Source organism: Coturnix japonica, chromosome 3 (genome assembly GCF_054131305.1).
Source record: "Coturnix japonica strain WE chromosome 3, WE-NBRP24, whole genome shotgun sequence".
In the NCBI taxonomy this organism is placed as follows: Eukaryota; Metazoa; Chordata; class Aves; order Galliformes; family Phasianidae; genus Coturnix; species Coturnix japonica.
In genome coordinates, this window is record NC_140665.1 from 86,575,128 (window position 1) to 86,588,463 (window position 13,336).

Genomic DNA, 13,336 nt, shown 5'->3' on the forward strand with positions numbered 1-13,336 from the left:
GAGATCTTTTAGATGTTTTGAGGGAGATCTGTTTGATCACACAGTATGAGAAATGTGTTCTGACACACCTAAAAACATGGGTAGCATGCACGTAGTGATGTGATAGTGAAGATACTTTATTTTCCCAGGGCAATAGCGAGAGCACGCAGTTAACAAGGTTTTGCTGTGAGGCAGGCAGGGTTCTCATGAACAGCTGGAACAAAATCCTGCTGTTCTCATTGTATTGGCTGCGTAACTTCTTGTTATCTGTGTCATGTCAGGTTTATTAGATGTCTAGGAGCTCGCAGTCACAATTAAAGCAGCCTACTGAGAGATCTCTAAAGCCTCTGTTGAGACAGGATGGCACGATCTATTAGTCAGATTCTTATTGAACTACACAGTCATGCAGAACTTGCTGACAGATGTAACACCGCTCGTACTGATTTGAAGCTGCAGGGTGACACAGAGATCATGCTTACTGAAGCTAAATCAGTTTCATCTTAGCTAAGAAGAGAAAACGAATGTCTGCTGTCTATCGTGCCTATCTTAGTTTTGTATCTGTAGTTGCCATGAGTCACGTTGGCCTGGGGCCCACAGGTCAGTCTGAGTGGTACAGCGATGCCGGTTGGGACTTACTAGTTAATTTAGGTGAATGCACAGCTGTGGGTTATGCAGTCACTTTTTCCTTTCTTCTCTACTGATGTCTTAAGGTATATACATAAATAAGTTGCTCTTGTTCAAAAGTTGTCTCAAAGAAGTGAGAATGATGTATTCCTGAAGTTTTGGGTAGCAAAATGGTTTTCCTTATACTAAAAAGCATAGTTCTAGGTGAAAAGATAAATGGAAGTGAGTTAATATGGACTGTTATTACAGCGCATGGCTGGAAGCTCTTTATTGCAATTCAGTAAATACTTTAAGCGTAAGATGAGTAAAATCTAGGCAATTAGTATATGATTTTAATGTCTAATGGGACATGGAATGCTAATACAAGTTTTGGAGAAAATCATAGAATTACCCAGGTTGGAAAAGACCTTGAAGATCATCAAGTCCAACAGCAGCCTAACCAGAACCCTAACTCTAAAAATCCTACACTAAATCATATCCCTGAGCACCACATCCAAACGGCTCTTAAACACAACCAGGGATGGTGATTCAACAACCTCCCTGGGGAGCCTATTCCAGTACCTAACCACCCTTTATGTAAAGTTCTTCCTAATATCCAACCTAAACTTGTCCTGCTGCAACTTGAGGCCATGATGTATGAGGTCTTGACACGAGCCTTAAGACTGTGAAGTTAGTGTTACACAGATTGACAATGACAGCATCTCAGCTTCTTGTACCAGCTCCCTATGATATAAAGGTTAACAGCTGTGCTCACGTGCAGGCAGCTCAAACACAGAGTGACCTCGAGTGCAAGTATATCCTTCTGTTTGATTTCAAAATGGGATGTTTTTTTCCTTTTCAAGTGAATTCCACCCTGAAATGATAAGCTGGAGAATTACTTGGGAAAGTCCCCAGGAAGTAATTTTGGAGAATGGTAGTGCCTTTGAAAAGCAAGGGCTTTCTGGAATTAAAGAAGAGAGAGTCATAGTATGTACAAGTATTAATCTATAGATAAACACTACTAGGTGGAAACAAGATGTTGTAGCTGATCTGCAGAAGGTTGTGCTCTTTGACCAATACGTCTGTGTTTATCCACAGTGGCATCTTTCAAGAGGTAGATGGTTTGCTTTAGCCTGCGTTTTCTGCAACAGCTCCTTCAGTTCCTGCTTTTGCCATGTATTGCTGTTTAGATGTCCTCATAAGAACATGTTGCCATAGCTTCACCTGCAGGATGGGGGCTGTTTATAGACTGTGAATAGAAAGCAAAATACTGTGAAACTGGAGACTTCCCATTCTCATGTGCATAAAACTGTACTTCGAATACATCTCAGATTTTGTATGTTTAGTATCAGGTTCTTTGTTTTTGGTTGTTTTTTTTTCTTTTGGGAAGATCAGTTTGGTTTCCCCCCATGTTAGTGTTTTGCTTTGGTTTACATCCATACCATTTGTGGTAGAATGGATGTCAGTCTTAACAAAGCTGAAGTCATTGCTAGCAAGAAAATGATAACCTTTTTCTTCTGACTTGGACAAGAGTGCCCCTTTTATAAATATGACATACATCCTGATACATCCTGATGATAGAACTAGAGGGAATGGTTTTAAGCTGCGCCAGGGGAGATTCAGGCTGGACATTTGGAAGTATTACTTCTCGGAAAGGGTAGTCAGGCATTGGAATGCACTGCCCGGGGAGGTGGTGGAGTCACCGACCATGGGTGTGTTCAAGAAACATTTGGATGTTGTGTAGATGAATATGATTTAGATGGGAAGTATTGGTAATGGTTGGACTAGATGATCTTCTAGGTCTTTTCCAACCTTGATAATTCTGTGATTCTGTGATCCTTATGGTGTGAACGCTTAGGCTGCATGGTGTGGAACTGTATTCGTAGTGTACTTTTTCCTCTCTTCCTCATATGTCCAAGCAACTTGAATGCTTTCAAAAATGGGTAAATTGCATAAATCCTTATCTTTTGGTAGTTACATGAAAGTGAACTTGACTGGAAGATTGTTTTTGAACTGATGATTTGTGGCTTTGCTTTTGTCTGGAAGCAATGTATATGTGGCTCTTCTTGTATTATGAAACTGGGATCAAGATGAATTTATTTCTTATCAGATGTGCTGTGTATTGATTTCCATTGACTATAATGGGGCCTTGGACTCAGTACGGTTCCATCTCTAGTGAAAGCATTTTAGATGTTGAGTGGCTGGGCAGCTGAATACTCTCCAGCCTTCTTGGATTGGTGACCAATGTGTTAACAGTGTGATGTCTAACACGTGTCTGTCCTGAGGTGTTGTAGCTGCAAACTGGATGTTGTTTGTACTGTGCAGTATAAGTGAGCTGTCTTTTGTCATTTTGAAACTTGCTCTGATTCTTAGCCGGAGCTCAGTATGCTAGGCCAAATAAATAAAAGGTTGAGCAGCTTGGCCAGTTGAGCAGCTCCTTCAGAAGTGCAGAAGACCTAAAACATGAATGTCTGTGTATGATAAAAGAGGAGGTAAGCATTGTAGAAAATGGTTTAAGAGAATGGAAGACACCTCCTAGCCAGAAATCCTTAGCAGTTTTCCACCTGCTAGCTGGTAAAAATGGCAATCTGGCTGATGCCTTCTGTATGTAGTGATCTCTTAAAATGCTTCTATATCCTGTCTATGCAGGTCTTAGTGAAATCCACGTATCTTGACTTTTATTTTTCCTTCTGCAGGTAGTCCCATTGAGTGTCCCGGATGAGAGATAACTGTGTACCTATGATTAGAGAAGCCATGGTGTTTTAGGTGTTGGGAATTGAGGTATCAAGGGGAAGTTCTTTACCAAGAGAGTGGTGAGGTGCTGGAACAGGCTGCCCGGAGAGGTTGTGGATGCCCCATCCCTGGAGGTGTTCAAGGCCAGGTTGGATGGGGCCCTGGGCAGCCTGGTCTAGTATTAAATGTAGAGGTTGGTGGCCCTGCCTGTGGCGGTGGAGATTCATGATCCTTGAGGTCCCTTTCAACCCAAGCCATTCTGTGATGGCCCTAAGCAAGCTACTCTAGCTGACCCTTATTTGAGCACTAAACAATGTCTGGGGGTCCTTTTTTTGCCTTAACCAGTCTGTGATTTGGAGACAGTTCTGTAAAATAACCATCCCAAAATAGCCTTTGTAGGTGGTTTGATACTTGCAGAACAACACATCCTTCAAGGATTATATTCTGTTAAATACTGGAGAATAATTGTGTGCTAACAGAGATGAACTGAACATTTTAATGAAGCCTTGTCCAAACATTCTGTTCTTCCCATTGTCTTCTGTTCTGCTGTACTCCTTTCTTCTCTGCATTAGCCAAAATAACCTGTTAAAATATGTTACACATGAGATGGTTTCAGAAGAAATCCCTGACTTCCCAGGTTGCACAGCACTACTCTTAGTAGAAGAGAGGTCAAGTAGGGCAAGTCACCAGCCTCTCAGAGCTCTGTTCGTTGCTTCTGATGCCATTTGTTTTATTCTCGCTGCCCAACTTACATTTGAGTAGGCAGCAGGCAACCAATTGAGAAACTCCACGGGGGTGCTTACATTATATGTGGCACGTAGCCAAAAGTACATGGCAAGCATTCACCACAGAGATGTTTCTTGAGGGCACAGCTGCCTCCTACACTCAGCTGGACAGGAAGGCTTCTTGTGCTGATCAGGTTGTTACTTCTTCACTTATTGAATGTGTTTTTGCTATGATCTGTAGTGCTAACTGAGTTTTCGGTTGTGCTCTCAACCCCAGGAGAATCTCTGTAGATCTGCAGTGCTATTCCTATGTTGGCACATGTGAAACTGTGGGTAGGTTGCATATGTATATATGACAAGAAACTTAATGGTGTCAGCTTAACACTGAGATACCAAACAGTACATTTAACTGCATGTTAAATGGCTTTTTATTCTTGGAATACTGTGGTAGAAAGATCCTGAGCATTCACTAGTACCTCTACCTGGTGTATGCTCTGTACTTTCTCTTGGAGTTTGTTTTCCTTCTGTTCTGTCAAGCTGCAGACATGTAGTGCTTTTTCAGATTTCTGATGTATTTGTATTTCACTGTTTATACAGGCAAGTTGTCAAGTATTAGCCACTTAGCAGCTTAGTACCTGTTACAAGTTGTTTTCCTTCCTGAACACATTGACTTCTTTTTGTTCCTGGGTAGTTCCTGGAAATATGACGCTTTGAGAGTTGCTTCAGCTTAGTCATGAAGTAGGAAAATCCGCTGTGTATCAGCTACAGGCTGTTTGCTTCTGTAGAATTGTGTATCATCATCTGGAAAGTAAATAAACTTGTTTCACTTCTGAAATCTAAATAGAAAAACAAATTCAGAGGTAGCATGTAAGCAAAGTTAAGGGTCTTGGTTATTTCACTAGCATTCAGTGTAACTCAGCTTATTATTATTATTATTTTTTGTAGAGGATGCCTGTCTTGTGAACCATCAATAAATGACAGTCAAATAAATATAAATATGACAGTCAAATTTAACCAGTATTGTTTGTGTCGTGTCTCCTTTCTGCTGGCTTTAGCTTCAGGGGCTCGCCTCAGATTCTTGACCTATATGTATGTAATGAATCCAAATTCTGTTCTATATAATACATCTCCTGTGGTGTTTGGAAAGCTTTGTTTCCCTTGGTGAGCTTTGTGATAACTTAGAAATTTTTTTCCGAGTTGTTTTTAACACATATGGGACCTGGAGGGATCGTATATACCTAATCTTTGGGCTTAGTTTTTAGCATGTCAGTAACTGCTGTAAGGCTCTCTGGAGTATTTGGTGAAGAACACAAGATTGAAAGCAACCTTTGGGGTTGTTTCTAGTCCTTTTTGTTGGAAACAACCCTGTAGCTTTTATAGAAGCTTGGAGTTCAATGAAAGACGCTTTCCTAATGCCTTGTTTTGTTTATGAGATGAATGTTGAGAGCCTTCTATGTGTTTACCAATGCATTTAGCTTGGCAGTTCTAATTCTTCATTAGTATTTTTGTGACCTGGTCTTATGCAGCCTTAGTCTTGAGCTACAGGACACTTCCTACTGTTTCATACTTAAAATTCTTCTGACATTTCTTTGCTTATGCTAAACAGCTCCAGATCTGTGTTCTTCTATGTCTTGCTAGTATTGTAGAAACTTCTCTGCTCTGATTTGAGTTCAGCTGGTTTATGTACAGCAGACTTAAATTTGCACAGTGTTTCCAGTGAGGTCTTTCTAGAGTTGTATTTTAATGCAGTACGTTTTCCTGTCTCAGATTAAAAAAATGTTTGGCTCAGTAGGATCTGGATCACACTGTCATTATACATGACTTTAATCACGCTGGTGGCTCAGTCTCTGTCATGATTGATAATACACACAGGTTTTCTCCTATAGTCACCTCTGGTTTATTAATCTCCACTTAGGAATTTTTGCTTGTCCTCATAAGAATAGAGGCTACCCAAGAAAAATGTAGTTCTTAAGGCTCCATTTTTCTCTTTAATCTTTATAACCTTGCTAACAGAGGCAGTGTCAGTTTGGCTTGGTCTTTCCCCACAGCAGAGGAGCAAAGATTCTCTTAGAAGTTGTGCCAGGTGTTCCTGTTAATGATACTACTGTGCACTGCTTCTTTTTCTTTCTTTTTTTTTTTTTTTTCCTGCCATATCTGTAATAAAATTTCCCTTGTGCAGTTTTGAACTATATTGGTGCAGCATGCACAGCTGTGACCCTCTGCTACTTCACTACCACGTGGACCTCAAGCCTGGTGTGAGGTCTGGCAAATTCAAGTACAGTCAGAATGCAGAGTCATTTTTAGTTGATGATTACAGAAAGAGTGATGCTTTTATCCCCTTTGGTATCTTGATTTCAGCAACATATATCAGTGATACAAATGAAACTTATTCACTGCAGTATTAAAGTCCTGTCACCTTCCTAAAAAAGAAAGAGGACGTAAGATGTGACAAGCAGTTCTCCACAGTTGTGTGCACTCATGTTTGTATTCTGGAGACACTGGCAATGGATAAATCTTCCCACACGTGGCACTGAACTAAAATGACGAGTAATTAAAATCATAGGATTGTTAAGGTTGGGAAAGGTCTCTAAGATCATGGAGAGGTATGGATTTGAAAGGTGGACTGTTTGATGGATTAAGAACTGATTGGCTGGATGCAGCCAAAGGGTTGTGGTTAATGGTTCTGTGTCAGGATGGAGGCCAGTCACAAGCTGTGTTCCTCAGGGGTCAGTCTTCAGTGCTCTTCAACATCTTCATCAGTGATACAGATGATGGCAACGAGTGCACCCTCTGCAAGTTTGCAGGTGACACCAAGCTGATCGGTGAAGTTGATACTTCTTGAAGAAGAAAGGGAAGCCATCCAGAGGGACCTGGACAGGCTGGAGAAGTGGGCCCATGTGAACCTAATGCCCACCTGGGCACACTGCTGGCTGTTTAGCCAGCACCTCCTGGTACTTTTCTATCACACAACTTAGCAGTTGGTCTTTCTGAAGCTCATTCTGTTGGCCTCAGTCCTTTGGTCCAGTCTATCAGATCCCTCTGTAGGCCTTTCCTACCAAAAGGCAGATCAGCACTTCCTCCCAGCTTGTCATCTGTGAATTTGCTGAGGGTGCACTCTGTCCCCTTGTCAAAATAACCAACAAAGATATCAAACAGGGCTGGTCCCCACACTCACTCCTGGGACATACCACTGTTTGCTTTCTAGATTTAACTCCATTCACCACCACTCTTTGGGCTTGGCCATTCAGCCAGTAGCACCTGCACCACTGCCTTTCTTGGCCCCTAAAATTCTTTGCTTCCTTCTGACACTTGGAGTCTCATCTGTTAGAACAAAGTAAACTCCAGAACTAAGAGCAGTGATATGTTTGCTGTATTTCTTGCAGCAGGGCTCTCCTTTTTCTTTGTAATTGGCTTCTTAATGCTGTTCATATTTCTTTCTTGTTCAAGTTCAATTAGCTCAGTTCTAGAGCTAATTCCCCTTAATTCCTCCTTTCTCCTAGACTGAAACACTGCATTTTGTGAATACAATTTTCAGATGTGTCTTCCAAAACTTAGTGGGAAATACTGAATCCTTTATGTCTTACATATGAACATTGTACATAAATGCTGTGACTTTTTTGGTTCTGATTCTAAATACCATATCCTTCATTTTCCTGTTCTTTATAAAGAATTCACTAGATCATTCAGAAGCATATCTCAGAATTGTGACCAGACTCCATGGTTAAGCCAACACTTGTTGACGTAACAGGATTATTTTTTAGCAGTAGTAGTTTCTTTAGGTAATTGCGGTAATAGAAACCTGAGGATACAGTATTTTCTATCATCTGAAAAAGGTTTTGGTAGCTTGGCTCCAAGAGACTCTTACATGCAAAGCAGAGTGCTTATAGAGCTGCTGTGGGTAGCAGGATTTTTGTTTGTTGATATGCAGGAAAACTTGTTGGAACAGTGTTGGACTATGGGCAGATTTCATTTATTTATTTATTGCAGGCTGCAACATGCTTAGAATTCTAAGTATCTCAGGCTAAATTAACCAATTTTGGTTTTGTGGGTTTTTTTCCTAACTATTTAGGAATGTCACTTTTCAAAACTTTCCCAAGGAAGGTTTACTGCTGGGGTTCATTAATTCCTGCTGTACTCAGAAGGCTTGAAGTACACCTGGTTCCAAACAGGCAAATTGTTATGCCCTAGATGTCACTGCTGCCTCTTTCCATTCTGTTGTGGCTCTTGGGCTTACTGCTTCCCTGAGGAGATGTCTTGTACTGAGAAGCTCTGTCAGATGTAGAAATGCTGTAGGCAGTAAAGAGCACCCAACTTCTTCTCCCCTTGTTCATATTGAAAACCAGTAGGCTTTTATGTTGGCAGCTGAACTACATCTTTCCTGAAGTAAATACTTTGCTGCTACTGATCTAGATACTTAGTTCTAAGCAAGAGAGATTGTTGTTGAAAGTATGCCTTCCTAACTATTTGTACCTTCAAAGTAAAGTGTTTCAGGTTGCTTTCTCAGACGCAGGTGCTACCAATGAAAAGAGTCCATAAGAATAAGCATGTATTAAAAACTGATCTCATGTTGCTTTCTGAAGCAATGCCAATGTGTGTATGAGTATAGTTCAGGTATTTTTTTAAATGAAAGAAAGTAGTCATTTTTGGGGAGGAGAAAAGCAATGTGGGGTATATCTGAAGAGATGACTTGGGGAGTCAGGCTTTAGGTGAGGAGTGGAACATCTGCTGTAGTTATTAAGGAGGGTATCTGCAGCAGATTTGGAGAACACTCACCTCCTTGTTAAGATTTACCATTATCTCAAGGAAAGACTTGCTTTGGGTACAGTACAGTACAAGTGCCCGAGCCTGGAGTTGATTGAAGTGTTGAAGGAGTTGGTTGAAGTAGCTGTGTGCAGGGAGAGAGGATCCAGGGTTAACCTCGTAGATACCTTACTTTATAGTCAGAAATCTTCACAAAGCAATTACATTTGTCTTACTGTTCTGGTTATTTCTCTACTTTCCTCTGAGATCAGTAATTGTGGGTTTTGTCTTTATAGTGGTGGAGTATCTGGGCAAGGAAACTTCAGTAAAAGAAAAAGGTGCGTTCGGTACATATTGATTTGTTGGTGCCTTTCTGGGAACAAGTTAACCTGCAATATTTAACCAGCAAAATGGGTTTTGTTTTCTTGAAGTGGGTATCTCTTGTAGCTTGTCTCAGGATATTTGATATCATTTTATGATGAATATGTGTAGAAAAAATTCAGGCTCCACAGACAAAGATATCTGCTCAACGGACTCTTCAGGCTTAGCTCTTTTCTTGATTTCTTTTTTTTTCTTTTTTTTTTTCTTTTTAATAAGGTCAGTGATTATTCAAGAAATTTGATCTAAGCAAAAAGTGATTTTGCATAAACTAATAGGAGCTCAAATAAAGTCCAGGACATTCTTCCCTGCAGCTATGACATGAGAATCAAAACCCATCACCAAGGCAGTGTGGGGAGATGATGGGAAAATGGAGCTTGTCTCTCCGGAACTGGGAATTCAAGGATTTCCCAACTCAGTAAATCTGATTCCTTAGCTGTAAATTAAATCCATTTATTGAAGAGATCTTTGAACTGCTACTGTGTGCTTCTATAAACTTCATTAGGCAGAATTACTTTAAGAATCTGCACCAAGTCACTTGTATAGCATCCATATAATTTCTGTTAAAATTGGAATTAAAGTCACGTATTTTCCTCTGAATTTCTTTTCCCTGCTTCTTGCTCCAGGTGATTTCAGGTGAGATGAGAAGTTGGACCATAGGAGTTAGTAGTTCTACTTCAGTAGAAGAGTAGAAGTAGTTGGGTTACCATGTGTTTCTCTGCTGTTTACTAGCTTTTCTATTTGATTAAGCAGTTTTAGCTTACTGATTTTTAATGAGTGATTCAATTGCAGTGCTATTATGCCAGGAGAGACCTGTGCTTCATGCAACTTTGTAACACTTCTGTAAGAAATCTTTAAAAGTGTCTGTTTTAAAAGAAAATTAAAAACAAATGTGTGTTTAGTCTGGAAATGTACTGCATTAATTTATTACCAAAATCTAGTCAAATAGAGCACTTTGTAAGTCACCTTGCTAGTGGCCTCTGGGATTTCAAAGCTGGTCTATTCTGACGCAGTTTAGGAATTTAATATATTAAATCTTGAACTTTATTACATGTGAGAGGTAGGGACTACTGAAGATAGATTTGCACTGGATATAAAGGAAACTCTTGTGTCAATTAGAGTTTGGTTTTGTATATTTTTAATGTCTTAAGCCACTTTTTAGATCACTGATTATATTTTTCCCTATTTAAAAATGTTCTATTACTCCACAGTGTTCATCAAGAATGTACTGAAACGCCTCTATCCTGAGACTTCACCTTCTCCTGTGCATGTTTTGAGTGGAAAAGAGGAGGCGGTTCTCATAAATCTGGGCTCAAAATCCAAAAAGAATGATTTGGAAAATGTTCAGGTTTTGTCAGCAGATGCTGGTACATCAAGTGGGACACTCAGCAAATCATCTCAAGGTGAGACTGCACGCTCTTTTTTCGGATAATATGCTCTTAAATATAGTTATTTTAATACAGTGTAGTATCTACTTCTTTTCATCCAGTTGATGCTGGCAGACAAATCTGAATAAAAAGGCTATTGGTACTTAGCATGCCTGTTGTCAGTGCATAAGCCTTCTGAAATTATCCTCGTATATATGTGTGTATGTAACTTTAGCAGTAACTAATATGAAACTTGTGGATTCAAGAGTTGGGCTTGATGAACCTTGTGGGACCCTTTCATCTCAGGATATTCTATGATTGTTTCTGTAATCTGTTTATCAATATAATTTTCTGATTGTTACGAATCCTCTCAACTATTAGAGATACACCCAAAGATTGTGGGTGTGAAATGATCCAGCATTAATTCCTACCTTATGTTGCAGCAGAAACCCCAGGTGCCTGTAAGCACAATGGAAGGCAAATGCTAATTCAGTCAGTGTTTTCATATCCCACTGAAGAGTATTATTTTCAGTGTGTGTGTGTGTGTGTGTGTGTGCAGTAGAAGTGACGCAGATATTTTGACAGGTAGGTAAGACGACTCTTGCAAATGGGTTGTAAAATGTGGATGCAATGCCAAAAGATGATGGAGTTGTGAAATAAAGTAGCTGTGATGTTACTTGCAGGTTAAAGGCTCTGTGCTTAAGTGTAGAAAAAGTGTGAATTGCTTTGTGTTGTAGTTCATCTAGAATAAAGTTTTCCTATAACTGAAGGAGGCAGTTAAACTGCTTGACTTGAAATAAAAAGGCATGTTTCCAGAGAGTATCTTTAGGGATGGTGCTTAGACTTGTTACTTGCAAATCAAGAAGTGATGATCACAGATGCAGTCAGAGACTGGAGATTGAAGTCTTGAAAGACGTGACTGAATTGGCCAGTGGAATTAGAAACCTGGCCTTCATGAGAACAGACTTCTCTGTTGTTTGCAGATCTCATTGGTAGGATCCAGTGGAAGAGTGATCTGGATATGCAGAGGAGCTCAAGAGAGCTGGTTAATCTTCAAGAATAACTTTCCCAAAGCACAGGGTTGGCCTATTTTGACATGCAGAAAGCTGAGCAGTTTTGGCAGGATACATGACTGAGTTCAAAAGCATCAAGAAACAGCAAAGGGAAGATGAGGCAAGGCTCACCTTCACAGGTCTTCATAGCCAGCTCTTTGTTCATAACAATCAGGATAAACAACTGTGAGAGATTAGCTGCTTGCACTTACAGACTGCTAACCTCATGAAGGGAAGCTCACGATATAAATGTAAAATATAGAGAAGATGAAAGCTGACATCAACTTCTCAGAAGAAACATAGAGGTGTTTCCTGAGTATTCTGGGATGGAGTTGAGAAGAGTCCACCCAAAATTCAGCTAAGGTTGACAAGAAGAATGGGGGCAACAACTTAAAGGCTAAAGAAAGTGTGGATCTACTGCTCAACAGGCAAGGGACTTAGTAATAGAGGACAGAGAAAAGGCTGAGGTGCATAGTGCCTTTTTTGCCTCTGTTTTTACTGACAAAATTTGTCCTCTGGCCTAACAGGACCTGAAGGCTAATGTTGGAGCCTTTGGAAGTGAATCCTAATGCTAGATAATGGCTAGGGAGCTGCACAGTTGCATGCCAGTGGAATGAGATGGTACTCATCCAGAACTGGCTGATGCTGTGGCTGCTTTCTGTCATCACTGAAAGCTCACAGAGGTTAGAAAAGGTAAGTATTTTACGTACTTTTCAAGAAGGGCAAGTAGAATTATCTGGGAAGCTGCAAATATATTATGAACTAAGTGCTTCTGGAAGCTATTTCCAAGCATAGGAAGAGCTAAAAGCTGATAGGAAGCAGTAAGCTTTTAACAAAGGCAGATTGTGCCTGATTGACTCGGTTGCCTTCTGTGATGGTGTGATTGGTTTGAAGATAAGGAGAACACAGTGAATGTTGTTTATTTTTAGCAGGATGTTCTACTCAATCTACTGTAGTATTTTTATTGCCAAAATGGGAAGATGCCAGCTAGGCAAGTAAATGATCAGATAGATGGATAGACTGACAGGTTTAAAGAATAGTGATGAGCAATACAAAGTTCAGTAGGTGGCCACGTGCTAGTGGTGTACCTTGAGGATTAACGCTGGCCTGTGAAGACCTATGTGAGGCATGGAACAAGTTTTGATACAGGTGAGGGGTCAAACAGCTTGAAGCAGCACTACAGAAGAGAACTTACATCACTGATGAACAGCATATCAGCAGCACATCCTGACAAAAGGGGCCTGACTATGTGTTGTGTTTTATTAGCAGTATAGCCAGCAGGTTGTAGGAAGCAGTCATTTCTTTTTGTGAGACCATACTGGATAGCACCTCACTTTGGTGAGACCATATTGGAGTGAGGCCATACTGAAAGTACTGTGACCTGTTGGCTCCTCTGTAAAAGAAAGGTAGTTACAAACTAGAGTGAATCCAGTGGAGGACACTATGACACAGAGTGCTGAATCACAAATATAGGGAGACAAAAAATTGAGCTTGTTTAGTTTTAAAATCGTTAAGAGGAAATCTCATTACTTTCCCTCTGCTTGTTTAGTAGTTATCATAAGGAACATTTCTTTCAGATGTCTAGCAACAGAACAAACATGTTGTGGCAAGTGTAATTCCAGATAGATACTGTGGTAAACAGGGAATGTAATTCTGTCTTGAGACTGATGAAGCATCAGAATGGGCTGCCTGGAGAGGGCTGTGATATCCCCATCCTTGGAGGTGCTAAAAACGTTGTACTGGAAAAACGAGTCTAATT

General features: G+C 40.3%; 1 protein-coding gene across 6 annotated transcripts in view; it reads left to right on the plus strand.

Annotated features, from left to right (window-relative positions):
- ERICH1 (glutamate rich 1) overlaps positions 1 to 13,336 on the plus strand; it is an 85,114-nt gene that overhangs the window by 3,081 nt on the left and 68,697 nt on the right. For 3 of the 6 annotated variants that reach the window (XR_014944228.1, XR_014944229.1, XM_015859339.3), the window contains exons 2-3: positions 9,077 to 9,118; positions 10,370 to 10,561. Coding sequence is in view for 2 of the 6 variants with exons in the window: in XM_015859339.3 (XP_015714825.2) it covers positions 9,077 to 9,118; positions 10,370 to 10,561 (234 nt within the window). In the remaining 4 variants the exon portion in view is untranslated. The remainder of the gene's footprint in view (positions 1 to 9,076; positions 9,119 to 10,369; positions 10,562 to 13,336) is intronic. The other 3 variants (XR_001554412.2, XM_015859340.3, XM_085542137.1) reach the window with 1 other exon arrangement.